The sequence below is a fragment of the Pongo pygmaeus genome, chromosome 23 (assembly GCF_028885625.2).
Source record: "Pongo pygmaeus isolate AG05252 chromosome 23, NHGRI_mPonPyg2-v2.0_pri, whole genome shotgun sequence".
Classification (NCBI taxonomy): Eukaryota; Metazoa; Chordata; class Mammalia; order Primates; family Hominidae; genus Pongo; species Pongo pygmaeus.
The window spans coordinates 51,210,495-51,229,921 of NC_085931.1; the positions used below are offsets into that span (position 1 = coordinate 51,210,495).

At 41.1% G+C, this 19,427-nt stretch overlaps 1 protein-coding gene and 1 long non-coding RNA gene across 10 annotated transcripts in view; one reads left to right on the forward strand and one right to left on the reverse strand.

Moving 5' to 3' along the window:
* Nucleotides 1–19,427, forward strand: part of TNRC6B (trinucleotide repeat containing adaptor 6B) — a 285,267-nt gene that overhangs the window by 223,446 nt on the left and 42,394 nt on the right. For 5 of the 9 annotated variants that reach the window (XM_054469560.2, XM_054469561.2, XM_063662947.1 and 2 more), the window contains 6 exons: nt 2,600–2,775; nt 6,247–6,321; nt 7,170–7,215; nt 9,165–9,313; nt 10,286–10,456; nt 14,843–14,968. In XM_054469560.2, coding sequence (XP_054325535.2) covers nt 2,600–2,775; nt 6,247–6,321; nt 7,170–7,215; nt 9,165–9,313; nt 10,286–10,456; nt 14,843–14,968 — 743 coding nt within the window. The remainder of the gene's footprint in view (nt 1–2,599; nt 2,776–6,246; nt 6,322–7,169; nt 7,216–9,164; nt 9,314–10,285; nt 10,457–14,842; nt 14,969–19,427) is intronic. The other 4 variants (XM_054469563.2, XM_054469565.2, XM_054469564.2 and 1 more) reach the window with 1 other exon arrangement.
* Nucleotides 33–5,901, reverse strand: LOC134739287 (uncharacterized). The gene is made up of 2 exons (XR_010125899.1): nt 5,702–5,901; nt 33–2,744 (listed from the first exon to the last, which is right to left on the reverse strand). It is a non-coding gene; the product is annotated as an uncharacterized LOC134739287 (long non-coding RNA).

Here is a 19,427-nt window from a genome sequence, read left to right on the forward strand (position 1 = left end):
TTGTAATTTTGATGTGATGCTCTTTTAGTCCAGTGACTATGTGCTCACCATATCTAGCTTGCATTTCTACTCGTTTGTTAGTATAATTTAAAACAAGAGTTCCTGGCTTTTAATGTGGAACACGATCTGTGCTGCCCAGTGACTTCATCCTTCTGCACCTTCCTTTGCCTTTGTCTCTCTTCTTCCACATAAGAGCATTTCAGATTTTTTTAATCTGTCATAAATTTCACTTCAGTTTTTTAAATGAAGAACGTCACACTTATTCAGAATCATTGAAAATCTAAAATCTAAGCTGCACTTGATCCAGCTGGTGATGTGTGGTCACAGTAATGAGCAGAATTCTGTGAACTGAGGCTATGGAATGTCTCATTGACTGTTCCTAAATTCAAGTTCCTGTTTCCACTTATTTTTGTAACTTTCTTAAAAATGTTCCAACATCTCTTTTCTACCATATAGCAGCAGATTTAAGGGATTATCTTTTGACTAAATAATGAACATTTCTGGAATGAACAAAATTCGAACAAGAAGATAAATTCTGTTAAGTTTATCACATTATATTCAGTACTCTTACAGTGCCACATAAGGGAATATGATATTAGCTCTATTCTGGAAATTCACATGTGTGTATATGTAGTAATTTGACTACATTTTAAAAATCATGAATCTCCTCGACCTCATTAAAATAGCTAGCTTTATGAAAATTTTGTTTTTATCATTATTTCTATTGTGAAATCAGTCATATCATCATGGGAAATGTAATCTAGTAGACTTGAAATAGATCCAAAATGCTGTAGGAAGATGTTAATCAGACCCTGGGCACAAAGAGATCCTTTAGCAGTATATTCAGGATTTTCATGTGTCTTTCCCAACCTCAGGATCACCTCTGTTCTATCACAAAACCACTTTTCCTCAGATTCTAAAAATGTCTTCTACTCTTCAGATCATCTGTAGTTACAGCACACATCCTTTCTGTGAGTAAGTTAAATGTGTAATGTGCGGAAGAAAGAGCTAAACCATCATAGTCTACCAGTTGATGGAGACAGTTACCCTGTGATCTTCTCTAGCCTGTCTTAAATTTGATGATATGAATCCTATGATTAAAAATTAGACCTCTCTTATCTTTTCTGTAAGAAACATTTATTAGAAGTTTAGCTTGTCTCTAAAAGAAAGGTTCACTTGCATGTCTTCATTTTTCTAAAGGGGTCAGTGTGTTATTTATATTGGGTTTTTAACTCGTGTTGCTTGTCAGTGGATGGTAGAAAGCCTATGCTTGTATAATATAAATCATAAATATGGTATTATATAAATTTATAATCCTATATACAGAGGCAGCAGTCCTGGTTATCGGCAGCACTTCCAGCAGCAGGAAGAGGAGCATCCCAACCCTCCCCCTTGTGCACAGACAGCCCCTTCCTGTGGCTACAATGAACCCCACTGGGAGACTGTCAGATTCACCTGGGCCTTGCTGGGGGATGAGATGCCACAGTTAGAAGAAATTAATTGCCCTGTGCCTTATGTACTTGGCCCGAACCTATTGGTCTATCATAGGCTTGATCCTACAGGGTGACAGCTGTCCTTCAAGGAAAGGCCTGGAAGAGCCAATTTTCTGCCCTTAAACTCTTCATATAAAGCTATGTACAAATCAGAAGACTTTCATAAATGTCCTGTCATGTGGGAAAGTAGAGGTGCAGATGGAAGTTTCCAGGCAAGGGAATGTGTTTCCTTTTCTTTCATCATTTTACACAGTATTATTACTGCAAAGTATGTTTTGATTCTGTACAGTATTTTCGGAGGTAATTAAGGACTTATTCCAGTCTTCAAATTAAAGATCTTTGTTTAGAATGGGATACTGATGTCCCACTTCCTCAAACATTAAAGCCTCTTGGATTTCTCTCTGCTTTCCTTTCTCCTTTCCTCTCCTTATCCTCCACATTTTTTCCTTCTGTCTTTTCAAAACCACTACGTATATATTCTTTGCCTCTTTAGTATCTAATACATTTCAAGTATGTAGTTCTAATACATTTTAGATTTCCATGGCTATATGTGAATTTTTCTTCTTTCACCATAATTCTGATATTCAAAATCTTATAAAAATTTTTCCCCCTTTTCGTGTTCTGTTCATCTCTGCTTCACCCCAAGCAAGCTAGACAGTTGTCCTTTATCATACCTCATATTTATAGTATCCGTTGTATATATAAAGTACATACTGAATGGAGGATAAAACCAGGGCTACAGTAAACCATGTTCATTAAGAGGAACAGATTTATCTTAATTGAGGTGTGAAATTTCTTGCCGGGAATGTTGTGATAAGTTCTTTTCAGTTTTGAAATTCCTGTCCAACTTTGTGTAAGGGAAAAAGCATTGATCCATAAATCAGGAGGTCTTCATTCTATGGTTTGTTAACTTTCTGTGTATCATTGAAGCTTTATGGATTTTAGTTTCCTGCTCTCTAAAAAATGAGTAATAATATTTGCCTTGCCGTGGAGATGGAGTAGATAAAATTACAAAGACACTTAAATGCTGCATCTGCAAGGAATTATTATTCTGATGATTGTTTTATATAGCTGTTGCAAAGAGTTAATTCATTCTTTCCTTAAAGATTCCAAATCTATGCAAGATGGCTGGGGGGAGAGTGACGGGCCAGTCACAGGAACTCGCCATCCCAGCTGGGAAGAGGAGGAGGATGGAGGAGTCTGGAACACCGCTGGCTCTCAGGGCAGTGCTTCCTCCCACAACTCAGCAAGCTGGGGACAAGGAGGAAAGAAACAAATGAAGGTAGCCTGCTTTAGAAATGTTCGCTCTTGCTCATTCGCTCTGAGAAGGCAGAACTGAGGTTTTGTTTTGTTTGTTTTTGTTTTGAGACAAGTTCTCCCTCTGTCACCCAGACTGGAGTGCAGTGGGACAATCACGACTCACTGCACAACCTCCTGGGCTCAAGCAGTCCTCCCACCTCAGCCTCCTTAGTAGCCGGAACTATCACCACGCCTGGCTAAATTTTGTATTTTTTAATAGAGACAGGGTTTCGCCCTGTTGCCAGGATGGTCTCAAACTCCTGGGCTCAATCCTCCTGCCTTGTCCTTCCAAAGTGCTGGGATTACAGGCGTGAGCTACCATGCCTAGCCAGAACTGAGGATTTTTAAATGAAAGGTGTGAGGCAACTGGGGTCCTCAAGGTCCTAAGTAAGGGGAAAAATATTTTCTTGGAAACAAATTACTACTTCCCTTTTACCCTTCGTCTTCCTTTCCCATGACCTTGAAACCATGAACTATAAAACTGTTGCTGTGGGTAAAATGAAGTTTTCAAAGATACGAGATATTTTTCATTTTTAGTTTCCACATTATAATAATCTGTTGGAGGCTCTCAAGGCATACTTTATAAATGCTTTTGCATTCTAAAGCCAAAGAAGTCCTTCCAGTAAATCCCCATAGATATGTAGGAGGGAATCCAAAGGAAGATAATGCTGGCTTCTCCCTTGGCAATCAGCACGTCTTGATTTTATCTGATTTGGGAAATTCCAAGACCCAGAACTCTTCTCCTGACAAATGAAATACCAGTGTGTACTTGTGTGCTATAGCAGCTAAATGATTTCTCTTTTTTTTTCTTTTTTTTTTTTTTTTTTGAGACGGGGTCTTGTTCTGTTGCCCAGGCTGGAGTGCAGTGGTGCAGTCTCAGCTCACTGCAAGCTCTGCCTCCTGGGTTCACACCATTCTCCAGCCTCAGCCTCCCGAGTAGCTGGGACCACAGGCGCCCGCCACCACGCCCGGGTAATTTTTTGTATTTTTAGTAGAGACAGGGTTTCACTGTGTTAGCCAGGATGGTCTCGATCTCCTGACCTCGTGATCCGTCCACCTCGGCCTGCCAAAGTGCTGGGATTACAGGCGTGAGCCTCCGCGCCCAGCCTAGCAGCTAGATGATTTCTCTACATCATATACCAGGTTGTGTACTAAACTTTTCACCTTCTGTGTGAAAGTCCTCATCACAGTTTGATGAGGACTTTGGTTTTCAATCTAGAACAGTAGTTTTTGAGCCTGAACCAGTGTCTTGGCAGACCCTCTTTTTTCAATTCCAGATTTTCATTTGACAAATAAAATAGTGGAAATAAGAAATGGGCATCCAATACTTAACTTCAACATGAGAGTCTTGGCACCCTATGAAATGGTTCATAGCTAACATTCTCCCACGTTTCAAATACCAGATGCCATCTTAGAGGCCTTCCCATGTCTGAAGATTGGGCCTTCATCCCCTTTGCCCTTTGCCTACAGGACACTAATTTTGTAGACGACTCTTTCTTTTATAGCATAAGAATACAGTTTGTTTCTGTTTAGAAATGTTTTGCTTAAGCAGTCACTTATGGTTTTTCTTCTATTAAGAGCTTTTATTTCTTTAGTCACAGAAGGAATTATTCAGCAAACTTTTCAGCATTCCTTGCACTCTTAGGTTGTCTAGTGTGATTTTGGCTTTCTTTTGATTATTTACAAATTAACAATGAGACTAAATTAACTGATTGAAAGAGACTAATAAATACCCCACTAGGGTGACAACCAAGATTTAATTAATTAAGTTAATTGGGAATTGACTCAGCCCCAGTACCAGTGATTCTGACTTTTCATACCGAGGGCGTTTTTTTAAAAATTGTGATAAAATACATATAACATAATTTACCATAGCTTACATTTTTAAGTGTACAGTTCAGTGGCAGTAAGTATATTCACATACTTATGCTGCCATTTACCACCATCTATCCACAGAACTCTTTCCATCTTACAAAACTGAACTCTGTACCTATTAAACAGTAACTCCCCATTCCCCGCTCCCTCTAGCGAGGGCTTTTTTGACCTTAAAACCTGTACTAGCTGGCTGCGGTGGCTCATACCTGTAATCCCAGCACTTTGGGAGGCTGACGCAGGTGAATCACCTGAGGTCAAGAGTTCAAGACCAGCCTGGCCAACATGGCGAAACCCCGTCTCTACTAAAACTACAAAAATTAGCTGGGTGTGGTGGCAGGCACCTGCAATCCCAGCTACTTGGAAGGATGAGGCAGGAGAATTGCTTGAACCCAGGAGGTAGAGGTTGCAGTGAGCCGAGATCGCGCCATTGCACTCCAGCCTGGGTGACAAGAGCGAAACTCAGTCTCAAAAAAAAAACCGCCCCACACACACATACACCAAAAAAACCTGTACTAAACTTAAGTACTTCATCACTTTCAAGGATAATAAAATTGATTTGATAACTACCATCACGGGCTGGGCGCGGTGGCTCACACCTGTAATCCCAGCACTTTGGGAGGCCGAGGCAGGCAGATCACGAGGTCAGGAGATGGAGACCATCCTGTAGCATGGTTAAACCCCATCTCTATTAAAAATACAAAAAATTAGCCGAGCATGGTGGCGGGTGCCTGTAGTCCCAGCTACTCGGGAGGCTGAGGCAGGAGAATGGCGTGAGCCTGGGAGGCAAAGCTTGCAGTGAGTTGGGATGGCGCCACTGCACTCTAGCCTGGGTGACAGAGGAAAAAAAAAAAGATAGCTATCGTCACAACATAGAGAATTTTCACCTGTGAAATACACAAGTGCACAAAGCCCCACCCCACCCAATCCTCCTCATAGTTCCCCCTGCCTCCCTCACAGAAGTGAAAGTGGAGCTCATGGTCAGTGCCTTGTTCAGGGGAGAAACTAGTTTGTCCCATTAAAAAATTAAAACCTACCTCTGCCCTACTTTGCCCAGGAGATCAGCAATGGTGTCTTCCACTAGGTCTCTTTACCACTAGGGCCAATGTCTTTTATGCTGTGAAACAAACAGACGAAGCACTATGAGTTGTCATAATGCCCAGTTTAAATAGGCTTCTTTCCAAATGACACGAACTGACATCAAACTGTTTTCTCCTAACATAAACCAGTTTGGGTTACGAGGAGAGCCGCCTAATGAAAGTGAAAGTAGTCGTGTGCAAAACTTCTATTTTAGAAAATCATATCAGACTTCCTTCTATTTAAAAAGCAAAAGTACCAGCTGAGCATGTATTTTTCCAGTTACTTCTGGTTCAGTGTGGTGAATTTTATAAAAATGAAAACATAGATATAACTAGCGCTTATTAATCATTTAAACTAACATAAAATATCAGCATAATTTTAGTTAAAGAGAAATAGGATTTAAGAAGGTAAACTCACGTCTACATTTTCAGTCTGTATTAATAAAACTCAGGAGGCTGAAATAAATTATTTGGTTCTGAGGTTCCGTGTTTCATTTCTGTAGTGCTCACTCAAAGGAGGAAACAATGATTCATGGATGAATCCTCTTGCCAAACAGTTTTCAAATATGGGATTGCTGGTAAGTTTTATTTTTTTCAAATGTATAATGTAGCCCAACTTTTAGGTTTAATATTAATACAAATTTTAAGACAACTGCCACATATAGTACAAAATTACAGATTTAAAAACTAGTTAAGCAGTGTTCTTGATCTTTTGAGTTAAGTAATATTTGTCTTCTATTCTTATTAATGACAGACTCCAACATTTAAAGGTTATGGCTTTTAAATTTGTAGTCATTGTGTCCTTTTCCTTAGGAGGATAGAGTAGAAAGAGGCATTTAAAATTTATACAATTGTTTCCGACCACATTACTGTACTAGTTTTCATATTACAGTTTTTTTTAAAAGGCAACGATAACGAAACTAGAAAAACTATACTGGGACTAATTACATAGGGAATTCTTGTAGAATTTCTGATTTCTTTATCTCTCGGCAATGTTGTGGGGACACCCTGTCCCTGGTTGCCAAAAGACAAATGACTTGACTTGGCTGCACAGTTGAAGGTTTGATGACTTAACAAGTCACAAGAAGAAGTTGTCGTTATTTGGTGGCCACTCACGGAATTTGATCCTGGGCTGACTAGAACTTAAGGATGGGGGTTTATTTCTTCAGGCAGCTGTTTATCTATTGCTCTCTTTGTAGACTTATTGAGACTAATTGTATGTGAAAACTGAATTGTAGGAATATAGGCCCAAACAGCAATCAAGCTAGCATATTAAAAATGTTAATGTCTTCGTTACCATTAAGTTCATTTCAGAGAACCTTCTATAGTGCCAGTAGTAAGATGTGGCTCTCAGGTGAATAATGCCACTTCTTTGATTCAAAGATGGGCATCCTTAATTCTCTCTCATCTGTTCTTTATTTTTCAGAGTCAGACTGAAGATAATCCAAGCAGCAAAATGGATTTGTCTGTAGGTGTGTATCACTCCGCTGAAAAGAATGGAGTGTATCAGTGTTACAATGTCCTTTTGGCATCTCCTGTCCAATTTGAATAGAGTTGGGTGCGGTTCAGTAGACATTGATTGAGCACTTATTCTTTGTAAGGTACTGTGCTAGACACTGGGTAGGGATAGAAAACTCAGATGACTACAGGAGTCAGCAAAGAATGTAAATGAGTGATGTGTGCCAGGTATAAGAACCTGGGATGAGGCCGGGCATGGTGGCTCATGCCTGTAATCCCAGCACTTTGGGAGACTGAGGCGGGTGAATTACGAGGTCAAGAGATCAAGACCATCCTGGCCTACATAGTGAAATCCCATCTCTACTAAAAATACAAAAATTAGCTGAGCGTGGTGGCGCGTACCTGAGTCCCAGCAACTCCGGAGGCTGAGGCAGGAGAATGGTGTGAGCCCGGGAGGCAGAGGTTGCAGTGAGCCGAGATTGTGCCATTGCACTCCAGCCTGGCAACAGAGCGAGACTCAGTCTCAAAAAAAAAAAAAACCTGGGACAAGGTGGCCACGGGTTAACTGTGGAGAGTCCACCTGGAAGAATCAGCCTTGCATGGCTCCTAGCAGTTGCTGCTCTGGAGGAATCCAGGCTGAGCTATGACAAGTCTTTCAGGAGAGGCCAGAAATTCAGATATATACTGGCATTATGATTTTTGTATTTATTTATTGATTTTTTGAGACGGAGTCTTGCTCTGTCACCCTGGCTGGAGTGCAGTGGCGTGATCTCTGCTCACTGCAACCTCTGCCTCCCAGGTTCAAGCGATTTTTCCCACCTGAGTCTCCCGAGTAGCTGGGATCACAGGCGTGTGCCACCGCGCACAGCTAATTTTTGTATTTTTAGTACAGACAGAATTTTGCCATTTTGGCCAGGCTGGTCTCGAACTCCTGACCTCCAGTGATCCACCTTCCTCACCTTCCCAAAGTGCTGGGATTGCAGGTGTGAACCACTGTGCCTAGCCCTGATTTTTAAATATCAGAACTAATTCGGGTCTCTTAAAATGCTCTATGGGGCCAAACAAATTGTGTGCCAGATGTGGCCCTCAAGTTGCCAGTCCTGTCTGTACCAGGATGCTTCATTATTGACAAACTCTCACATTGCAACTGGAGTGGAAGCGGTGTTAGCCACTAGTCTGTGGGGTTTTCATAGTAATGCTCTTGATCACCCTGAGGAACTTAAAAAGAATCAAACTAAGAAGAAATGAAAATAATTCTGGGTAGTAAAGGAAGTAGGTAGTCTTTGATCTATGATATATCTAAATACGAGAATAATTAAAACATAAGTTTCCTGGGGGGGGGGCACTGGTTATATCAGCAGACGACAGCACATTTACAGAGTTCTGAAATAAAAGTGGTATAGTTATGGCACCTGGGAAATTGCACCGTGTAGGTAATGTGGACACATCTTCTGTGTTCAGCTCTTAAGTTCTAAATTTTAGGGCAACCACTGTGCCTCTTTGATCTTTTTATTCCTGGTAACTATGTTTCACCCAGACCATTTATCTAGATGATGCTAAAATAGCAAAAACAGACAACTTCTCTCCCTGAGGACATTTGAATTTATGAGCAAGATGTGTTCATCAAACACATCAGTATCCAGTCTAAATGTTTTCTTAGCCAGATTTTTGCCAGGTTATCCCTAAGGCTCTTTCAGTCTTCCATGGAAAACAAACTACAACAGATATATGTTTTGTTTTGTTTTTTTAAAATTAATAAATAAATAAAAAGGACCCATGTGTGTTCCAGGGACAAACACCAGCAGCCTGGACCAATGAGAGTTTGTCTCGTCTTATCCCCAGAAATAGAAATACTAATATCTCATACCCGGCACTCCCATGAGGATAGCGGGGCAGGTCACTCTTGGTTCATGGGGGAAACATTGATTCTGGAAATTTTCACTCTGTTTATGCTACTTTTCAGGAAGCCTTTCAGATAAAAAATTTGATGTGGACAAGCGAGCGATGAATCTCGGGGATTTTAATGATATCATGAGGAAGGATCGATCTGGGTTCCGTCCACCTAATTCCAAAGACATGGGAACCACAGATAGTGGGCCTTATTTTGAGAAGGTGAGTTGAATCCTTTGTTTAAGATAATAATTCGTGAGAACCGCTTTGGTTCCCATTTGTCTTTTGATAACTGATTCTAGAGGAAGCATAGAATTACGGAACTAGATGAGCAAAACACAGACATCACCTGCATTAACATGGTGCCCTGAAAACCATTGATGTCAACAGGTGATTAGGCAAGAGCAAGAACCATCTGTCTTTAGCATGTGTGTATTAGAAAATCTGAGTTTTGAGAAATTCATGAAGTGTGGAAATTTTAGAGATAAACTTACTCTGCATTCTTTTTTCCGCTGCTGTGCAGCTACAAAATAAATTTTGGGATTTTGTGCAAATATTCCATGTCTCCTAAGGCCTTGCCTTCTTCTAGTTTTGAGATAACTCTGTTATCTTTCCCGAATTCCTAGCGATCTGTGTTTAGTTACAATGGTATACTTTTCAAATTCTCAACTACCTAATTTAACCAAGCAGTTTCTACCTATTGGTTTTGATGTTTAACATTTCTAATGGTGGGAATTATATCTTGATCCAGAATACCAATTTTCTGTGTTTCTGGTCTTCAGAAAGCAGTTAAAACCAAAATTTTTAAATCTGGCACGTTTTGACACTGTTGTTGCTGGTCCAGACAGCAACATATTCACAAGATTGGCCTGGCTTCTGTTTCAGCAGCCACATTGCTAGAGTAATCAATATTAGATGCATAAAAATAAAGTGTCTGGCAATTTTTATCTTAATGCAATGGACAGAACGTGTTACTAACTTAGAGGAAAAGAAAAATCTATATCAAAGAAGATGACAGATGGTGTCTGTTGGGCCGAGTGTGAAGATTATTATCAGATCCAAATTCCATCCTCGGTTATTGCTAATACACTCTAACTTTGTTTATTGCTAGTGTTTCTCTCTTTTCCCTTCTTGCATTCTGTTGCTTCACTAACCAACACTCGTTGTGATTGGCTAACTCCTACTACTTTTCAGCTGACTTTGCCTTTCTCCAATCAAGATGGGTGCCTTGGGGATGAGGCTCCCTGCTCTCCCTTCTCCCCTTCTCCCAGCTACAAGCTGTCTCCCTCTGGTTCCACACTACCCAACGTCAGCCTTGGAGCAATCGGCACAGGGCTCAACCCCCAAAACTTCGCTGCTAGACAAGTAAGGAGGCCTCTCAAATTTATAACTGCTTGGCTATGGCCTCGCCTTGGTCCTGGTCTGCAGTTTATTGCATCATTTGTCTGTCTTGGGAAATTTGTTGATTACTGAATGCACAGAATGATATTAAGTGTAGGTTCTAGATCTTTCAGCCCATAGAACCCATCTCTCTTCATGTTTTTCAACACGGATTTTATTTTAAACCTGGTTTTTTTTTGTCTTCTCATTTTTGATCATAAGTTCATATTTAATAAGTAAACTAATAACTGACTAAGGAAAATGTTAAAGAGGCTACATAAGTACCTTAGACAATCTAACTTAATGCATTTGCCATTTTAAACATTAGATTGGATATGTAATACTTTGGGGATCTTTTCAATTTAATAAACCTGCTAATTTAAAAATAGGAAAACTAGTATGATTAAGTATTTGTGGGTTATGGCATCTTGAAATCTAGTGTCTTTAAGTGTAAAACATAGTAATTACCCAGAGAAGGGTAACTTTAAATAGTAAATGGTGAAGCTTTGGGAAGAATGGATATTGCTGAGAAACAGCAGTGTTTCATTGCACCTGGGGTTGGATCTGGCACCCCTCCAGGCAAGGGCTGTGCACTAGAAACAAGACAGGCAGGGCTGGGAGGATCATGCCTCCTCACCTTGCCAGGCCTGAGGGTGCACAGCGGGACCCTGCCTGCCTTCCCACAATAGCTCTGTTGTAGTTTTTGTGGAGAAAACCAGGACTTTGGAGTCACAATTCCTTTGCAACAATAACCCCAGCAGTGATAGCCATACTTCTGTGATCACTTACTTGTCACTGTGACCTTCACCTCAGGACATTGTGGGAGGACGTTAATTATACAACTTGTAATTATTAGTTGCATCCACATGATGCATGATGATGTTCTGTCTCCATGTGATGACTTCCACATACACGTTACAGGGTGATGTGAAGCAATACCTCTGACACCAGTTAAGTTGCACATAGGTCTCTTATATGTTTTCTAATTGCTGCCTTAGCACATTTTTAAAAATGGATTATACTATATCCATGTGTTCGGTTGGTTATTTCTGGATTGGGAGTTACAACTGATTTTTTATTTTCTTCCTTTATATTTCATCATTTTCCTTACTGCTTCCACAGAGGACATGGATATATACTGTTTATATAAACAGGGAAGAAATGATTATATTGATGTTTTGGGGGTTCTTTTATTTTGAATCGAGGTATAGAAAACATGAAATAGGCATAACATTCACAGTTAATGGTGATTGTAAATGTGGTGGATCACATGATTATCAAATGCTATTAGTACATAAATTAGTATAGTAGACCAGCCAAACTAACCGAGCATTAGGCTCTAAAAAAAGGTCATTCTTCTTATTTTTTTTGATCTGTAGATTGCTACAAAGTCCATTGTTAACCAGGTTTGTGCACATATTCTATCTAAATATGGACATGGTTTTTAAAGACTGTTTTCGTACAGAATTATTTTAATATACTTCATATTAATACAATTTAAGATTTCAATTTTCCAAATCACAGATTTTGGTTAGCTTGGTAATTTTGTTTTTAATTTGTATGCTTTTTTGAGTTAAACAGTATAGTTGAAGCAAATATCACCAGACTCAGATAATTGTAAAAGCCTCTTGTACAACAGTAGAGCTTTAGTAATAGCCACACAAACCTGCATTAGCACATATACAAGTGCCTTTTTTCTCCCGTTTATTTTTCATTTTTTATTTTTTTTATTTTTTATTTATTTATTTTTTTTTTTTTTTTTTTGAGATGGAGTCTTGTTCTGTCGCTCAGGCTGGAATGCAGTGGCGTGATCTCCTCTCACTGCAAGCTCAGCCTCCCAGGTTCACGCCATTCTCCTGCCTCATCCTCCTGAGTAGCTGGGACCACAGGCTCCCACCACCACGCCCAGCTAATTTTTTGTATTTTTAGTAGAGACGGGGTTTCACCGTGTTAGCCAGGATGGTCTCGATCTCCTGACCTCGTGATCTGCCCGCCTTGGCCTCCCAAAGTGCTGGGATTACAGGCGTGAGCCACCGCGCCCAGCCTTTCTCCCGTTTATTTTTTAGAGGCGGGGTCTTGCTTATGTTGCCTAGTGCCTAGGTTGGTCTCGAACTCCTAGCCTCAGCCTCCCAAAATGCTGGGATTACAGGTGTGAATCACTGTACCTGGCCTTTATAAGTTTTTGATTACCCTTTTCCTAATTTCTAAATATTTTTAAAGACCAAATCTGTATGATTGCCCCTGAATACATCACTGTGCAAAAATAGCTATATTGGGGCCAAGAAAATGAGCAGCTTGTGATGCCCAGCTTCCATATTAAGTTACAGACAAGGCATTTTTTGATCAACTACTGTGGACTTACCTATATTATTATCCATTCCAGATATACCATAGTGCTCTGTGTGGCTGTAGGGTCACTTGATAATGAAAAGCCTAAAACCTATGGTGGAGGAGGGTGGAAATTGTCTACTGGGAAGAGGAAAGTAGGAATTGATTTTACAGGAGCTTAAAAAGCAAATTCTTTTCAATACTTGTTATTAAAGGAGAGGTTGAAATTTAAAATGACCCTCAGGAAGCAATTTTGTATTTGCCAAAAAATGGATTCTGGCAGGAACTTTAGTTACCAGTAACCCCACCGTTCAAGGACCATTCGTGAATAATTGACATCTAATAACTAAGTCATTACTTTGATGATAAAGTGAGAAAGATTGTAGCAGAATATCCTTGGTGAAATAAATGTTTCCTGTTTTCTTGGAGATGATCAGGGTAGTGAAGCTACTGACTACCACGATCTGAGGAAAGTTAGGGCTGTGTGTTGGTAAGACAGGAGCAGTAGAGATTTAGAGTTTCTAGAATTAAAGGTCTTATGTTTAAACAACCCTTTGGGAGACATAAAATTCATGATGGGTCTTTGATTTACGAGATACACAGATTTTAATTGCCATTTCGACTTTATGTTTAGAATCATTTTTATTTTCAATGCTTTTGAGTTCACTAATTTCCCTGCAGCAGTCCCTTAATCTATTATCTAATCATTAAGCCATCACAGTATTTTTAGTGTTCTAGGTTTTAATGAAGCCATTACAAAATTCTTCAAAATTACCTTAATCCCTGTGATTCCAGGGATATGATAATGGTGGTGATTTCAATTCAGGGTATATGTATAATACTCAGTATAAGCAGTGATGCAGCTGTCTTTGCTGAAGGTGTTCAGTGGGACATTTTCCGGTGTGTGGAATTGGTGGGTCATGGATATTTACAGATGATATATTCATCCTACAGACTGGGGATTTATTGAGTTCTGGGAATACGAAGAGGGAAAGATTTAACAGTAGAAAGACAGAATGGAAAATAACTATAGTGTGGTTTGATGATGAGTGCCCTCAAAGAGTTTTAAAGTGTTTTGAGATTGGAGAGGTGGGCTCAGTTAATCTGAATGTGAAATCAGGAAGATGTTTTGGGGAAGACTTCCTTGATGAGGATGACCTCCAAGCTGGGCCTTGAAGAGGTCAAGTGAAGATGGTATCAGAAAGAACCTCAGGCAGAGGGAACACAGTGTTGCATTATTATCAAATATGGTTCTTCGCTGAAGGACTTTTCTCAGCTAGAAACGAGTCAGAAAGAAAGGGCCACCATGTAACCCAACTCTCTCAGTTAACTCATTGGAATAGTGTAGAAGTGCTCCAGTGAGTTGGGCCTCCAGAAAGGAGGGAGTTCAGCTTATTTTTAACTAGACTGATATGTGTTTGAATGAGAAGTTACAGGTGAGTAATGTTTATTTTGGTGTCCCTGTAATGGTTTTTACTTTCTCCCTTTCTTCCTTTTTTATCTCACTGGGTAATTGAGTCACATTTCCTCATCTGTCAAAGAAAGGATTGAGCAGATCCAGGACAAGGAAGGGTGCTAGGCTCACTCTTGGACGGCAGAGAAATCACATCATAATGTTTTATAAATACAACTGATAACTATTCATAAGGCTGCATTTTTACTCAGGTGCCTTTCAAGATGGAGCTCAGATTATAAAGCTTGAGAATAAATTTGGTAAACCCAATCACAAAGAAGAGTACTTGAAATAAATGTTATGTTGCCTATATCTTTGGTTCACAAAAAAGAATGTAGGACTTTTCCTAATATTTGATGAAATTGAACCCTTTCCGTTTATAGAGTTCTTCAAACTGTACAGGTGCCCATGATTCAATTTGAGTAATTGCCCCAAGCCTTCTAAGATAAGGAACTTCTCAGTTACAAAATTCTGTTATTCCGTCGAACACAGCCTGTGATTCTTCTGAGGGATCTAAAAGACCAGAACTGTTTCTTACTTGCATTTTCTTATGTTAACAAAAAGCCTTACTGCTGCTCTTCTGTTTACAGGGCGGTAGTCATGGTTTGTTTGGAAACAGCACAGTACAATCGAGAGGTCTGCACACACCAGTGCAGCCACTAAATTCTTCTCCCAGTCTCCGGGCGCAAGTGCCTCCCCAGTTTATTTCCCCCCAGGTAAGCAATTTTATGTTCCTATGATTCAAAATTAAAGACCATTTCAGATAGTTACCAGTTGTTAACTGATTTTTGTGGGCATAAAAAGAATGATAGTAAGAAGCGTAAAATATGAAAAAGCCATCTTTTCTTGACCTTTTGGCTAAGATCAAGTAGAGTAAAATATGCAATATCTAGCTGCCAAAGATCAAGACTTTTAGAACAAAATATCAAATCTCATTTTTTATTTCATCATGCATACCAACAAAGTAGATATTTTTGCATGAAAAGCTTATTATTCTATTCCTTTTAGATCTCCTATTTTTCTAACGATAGTTTTTGAAACTGCATATAATTAAAACTACTTTATAAGTTCTGATGTGTCAATGTTCAGAGGCTGGTTGCCCTCAAGGATTCACCCAAAGATAAAAAGAGAATTCATCCTGGCACAGTGGCTCATGCCTGTAATCCCAGCACTTTGGGAGGCCAAGGTGGGTGGATCACTTGAGGCCAGGAGTTTGAGACCAGCCTGGCCAACATGGCAAAACCCTGTTTCTGCCAAAAAACACAAATTAGCCAGGCATAAAGAACAAAACAAAAAATAGCTGGGCGTGGTGGCACGCACCTGGAATCCCAGCTACTCGAGAGGCTGAGACAGTAGAATCGCTTGTACCCAGGAGGCAGAGGTTACAGTGAACTGAGATGATGCCACTGCACTCCAGCCTGGGTTATAGAGCGAGACTCCATTTCAAAAAAAAAAAAAAGAAAAGAGAATTGCCAGATTCTGGATTATTCTGAAAATGTTGAGGAGCTATATGCCAACATAGCAATTAGGTGCTCTAGGGGGAGTTTTAGAACTAATGAAGTAGCAGAGACTCCTGGATTCAACTCTTATTCATGAGCAGCTCTGTGTAGGACATAGTCCATTGGATACCATGGGAAACATTTAGGTTTGTCCCTTAGTAGGAGATGTGCAAAGAGATGGTGTTTTGTTTTGGGGGTAAAGGTGAGAGATTTGTGTTAGTCTACCACATACTTTCCCTGTTCCCCTTTATGAGAAAGCAGGCCTGAGGATAGAGTAATAGCTGATAAGCTCATGCAAGGATTCAATGTGTGGCCTTAGTCCCTCCTTAGAATGTTATTTTAATAAACCAAGCTTTGAGTCTGTTTCATCCTTAAAAGAAGAAGGGAGCACTTATTAGATCCAACCAGCAGGTTGTAAAGGTTCAGTTTTTGTTGTTTTTGTGTTTTTATTTATTTTTATTTTTTGGAGGTAGAGTCTCACTCTGTCACCCAGGCTGGAGTGCAGTGGTGTGATCCATAGCTCATGGCAACCTCAAACTCTTGGGCTCAAGCAGTCCTCCCTCCTCAGCCTCCAAGTAGCTGGGACTACAGACGCACGCCACCAAGCTTGGCTGGTTTTAAGAATTTTGTAGAGGTGGAGTCATGCTATGTTGCCCAGGCTGGTCCCAAGCTCCTTGACTCCAGCAGTCCTTCTACCTCAGCCTCCCAAAGCACTGGGATGACAGGCATGAACCACCGTGCCCAGCCTGTTTTGTTTTTTTGAAATGCCCTTTAAGACCAGGGCTTAAAATATTTATTTGAAAAGATCATCTATAGATTTCAAATTCTAGTTTTAGTATTCTGAGTCTGTATCTTTCTTAGTGGGGGAGGTCTGGTTTCTCCACACCCCTTCCTTGCCTCCCCTGCCTCCCCTGCCTCCCCATCATCACCACCAACTGCCTCTCCAAGGTCTTGCCTGGAAGTCTGGGACTGTGTCCCCTTGGTACCTCTCTTCTTCTTTCCCTCTTAAGTTCCAGTCATCCTTCAAGCCCCAGGTAGAGGTTTGTCCTTTAGACAGAGCCATTTCTGACTTCCCTGGCACTGTACAATGGCAGTGTCTTCTTAAATCTTGGAGCATACACATACTTTACAGTATCCTTTGGTATCAGGCTGACAGTCATCCATGGTTATCAAATATCTGTAGCATGTTAGATAATGTCTTCATCGTGCACAGATGGAGAAAATGCCATCTCTCTCTCTGCAGCCTCTTGGAGTTGGTGGCAGAGGGGTGGGTTGAGGTGAGGAGGAGGTGATAGCAGAATTCCCAGCAGATAGTGTGATAAATGTATAGAAATGTTTAACAGAGTTTGGGTAATCGGCTGAGCCTTCACACTAGCAGTGACGTCTGAGTCTTGAAGAATGAGTCAGAATTTTCTGAGCACACCAGATTAAAAGTGCCTTCTAAGCAGCAGAAGCCTCATGTGCAAGGGGCAATTATATCTAGAAGAACATAGCATTTGGGGGAAAGGCAGTTAGTTTGAATAATTGGTTAGAGCTTATTGAAACATACACACGTGCACACACACTGTCTTAGAATAGAAAAGAAAGGAACTAGACAAGAAGTATGGGACCAAATTTGGAAAAGGTGTTTGCTTTGCTTAGGATTTGGGACTTGGCCCTATGGGCCAATCCTTTTCAACGTGGTTTACAACCATTATTTGGGCTGCTACTTAAAGACACAGTTCCCAGGTCTCCACCAATCTTCTGTGACAGGTGGCTTTGGGACTTAGATACCCCCATGTGATCTTTATGTGCACTTACAGTTTGGCCACTGCTGTAGACAATATACTATTAAAGATTTTTCAGCTGAGTAGTGATGTAGGAAAATTTAAGGTTTAGAAGATGCTGGGTGCAGTGGCTCACATCTGCAATCCCAGCCCTTTGGGAGGCTGAGGCAGGCAGATTGCTTCAGCCCAGGAGTTTGAGACCAGCCTGGACCACATAGTAAAACCCCATCTCTACAAATTTTTGTTTGTCTGTTTGTTTTTGAGATGGAGTCTCGCTCTGTTGCCCAGGCTGGAGTGCAGTGGCACGATCTCTGCTCACTGCAACCTCCGCCTCCCAAGTTCAAGCGATTCTCCTGCCTCAGCCTCCCAAGTAGCTGGGACTACAGGAGTGTGCCACCATGCCTGGCTAATTTTTGTATTTTTAGTAGAGACAGCATTTCACTATGTTGGCCAGGCTGGTCTCAAACTCCTGACCTCCTGATCCACCCGCCCTGGCCTCCCAAAATGCTGGGATTACAGGCATGAGCCACTGTGCCCAGCTTTTTTTTTTTGAGGCAGAGTCTCTCTCTCTCGGCTCACTGCAACCTCTACCTCCTGGGTTCAAGTGATTCTTGTGCCTCAGCCTCCCGAGTAGCTAGGATTACAAGCACGTGCCACCACGCCTGGCTAATTTTTGTATTTTTAGTAGAGATGGGGTTTCACCATGTTGGCCAAGCTGGTCTGGAACTCTTGACCTCAAGTGATCCACCCCCCTTGACCTCCCAAAGTGTTGGGATTACAGGCGTGAGCCACCGCGCCCGGCCTACAAAAAAAATTTTTTTAATGATCCAGTCATGGTGGTGTGTACCTTTAGTCCCAGCTGCTCAGGAGGCTGAGGTGGGAGGATAGATTGAGTCTGGGAGGCGAGGCTGCAGTGAACCATGATCAAGCCACTGCACTCCAGCCTGGGCAACAGAGCAAGACCGCGTCTCAAAAAAGAAAAAAAGAAAGAGGAAGGGAGGGAGGGAACAAACAAACACTGGCAGTAATATAGAGGACATGTTTGAATGGCAGGAGTACTAGAGCAAAGGAGTGCAGTTGCAGGGCTAGTACAGGAGTCCAGGTAAGGCAGCAACAGTAGGAATTAACTTTCTTGTGGAAGTCACCTCTGATCTTTTCGTTGCGTAATATGATGATCTGTTCTCTAGTCTCTTCTTACTCAGTGTATCAGCAGCATTTGACAGAGTTCTCCTCCTTTCTGAAGCACTTCCTGCGTTTGGCTTTTGGACACCTACTACACTGGTTCTCCATCTGCCTCTCCTCCATCTCCTTTACAAGTTCCTCCTCAAGTTCCCAATACTTATTCAGCAGAATGCCCCAGATCTCAGCGTTCGAACCTCTCCTCACCATCTTTAGTCACTGCCAGGTGATCTTACCCAGTGGAATGACTTTAAGCACTGAATTCCAAAATTGTGTCTTCAGCCCACGTCTTTTTTCCTCAACTCCACAGACTACTCATAGGTTGCCTTACAGGTTAACATGTTCAAAACACAGCTCTGATCTCACCCCACACTGCCCTCAAAAACATCCCCTTACTCCCAGCAAATGGCACTCTCATCCTATAGGAGTTCAGGCCAAAAACCTTGGAGCTCGTGACCATGTTCATTGCGTCAGTAAGACCGCCCTTCAAACCCTTATCCAAAAGCGGATCCTTTTTTACCACTTCCAACAGCACAGGCCCTGGCCAAGCCACCACCATTTCTGTCTAGGTTATTGCAGTGACTTCCTGCCTGTTTCCCACCCTAACTCGACTCAACATTTGCCTGTCTCAAGTCTGAGTCAGACTGATTCTCTGACACCGCACTGTCCAGTGTGATAGCCGTTAGCCACATCAGCCCTTGAAATGTGGCTACTGGACTGGAAGCACTGAA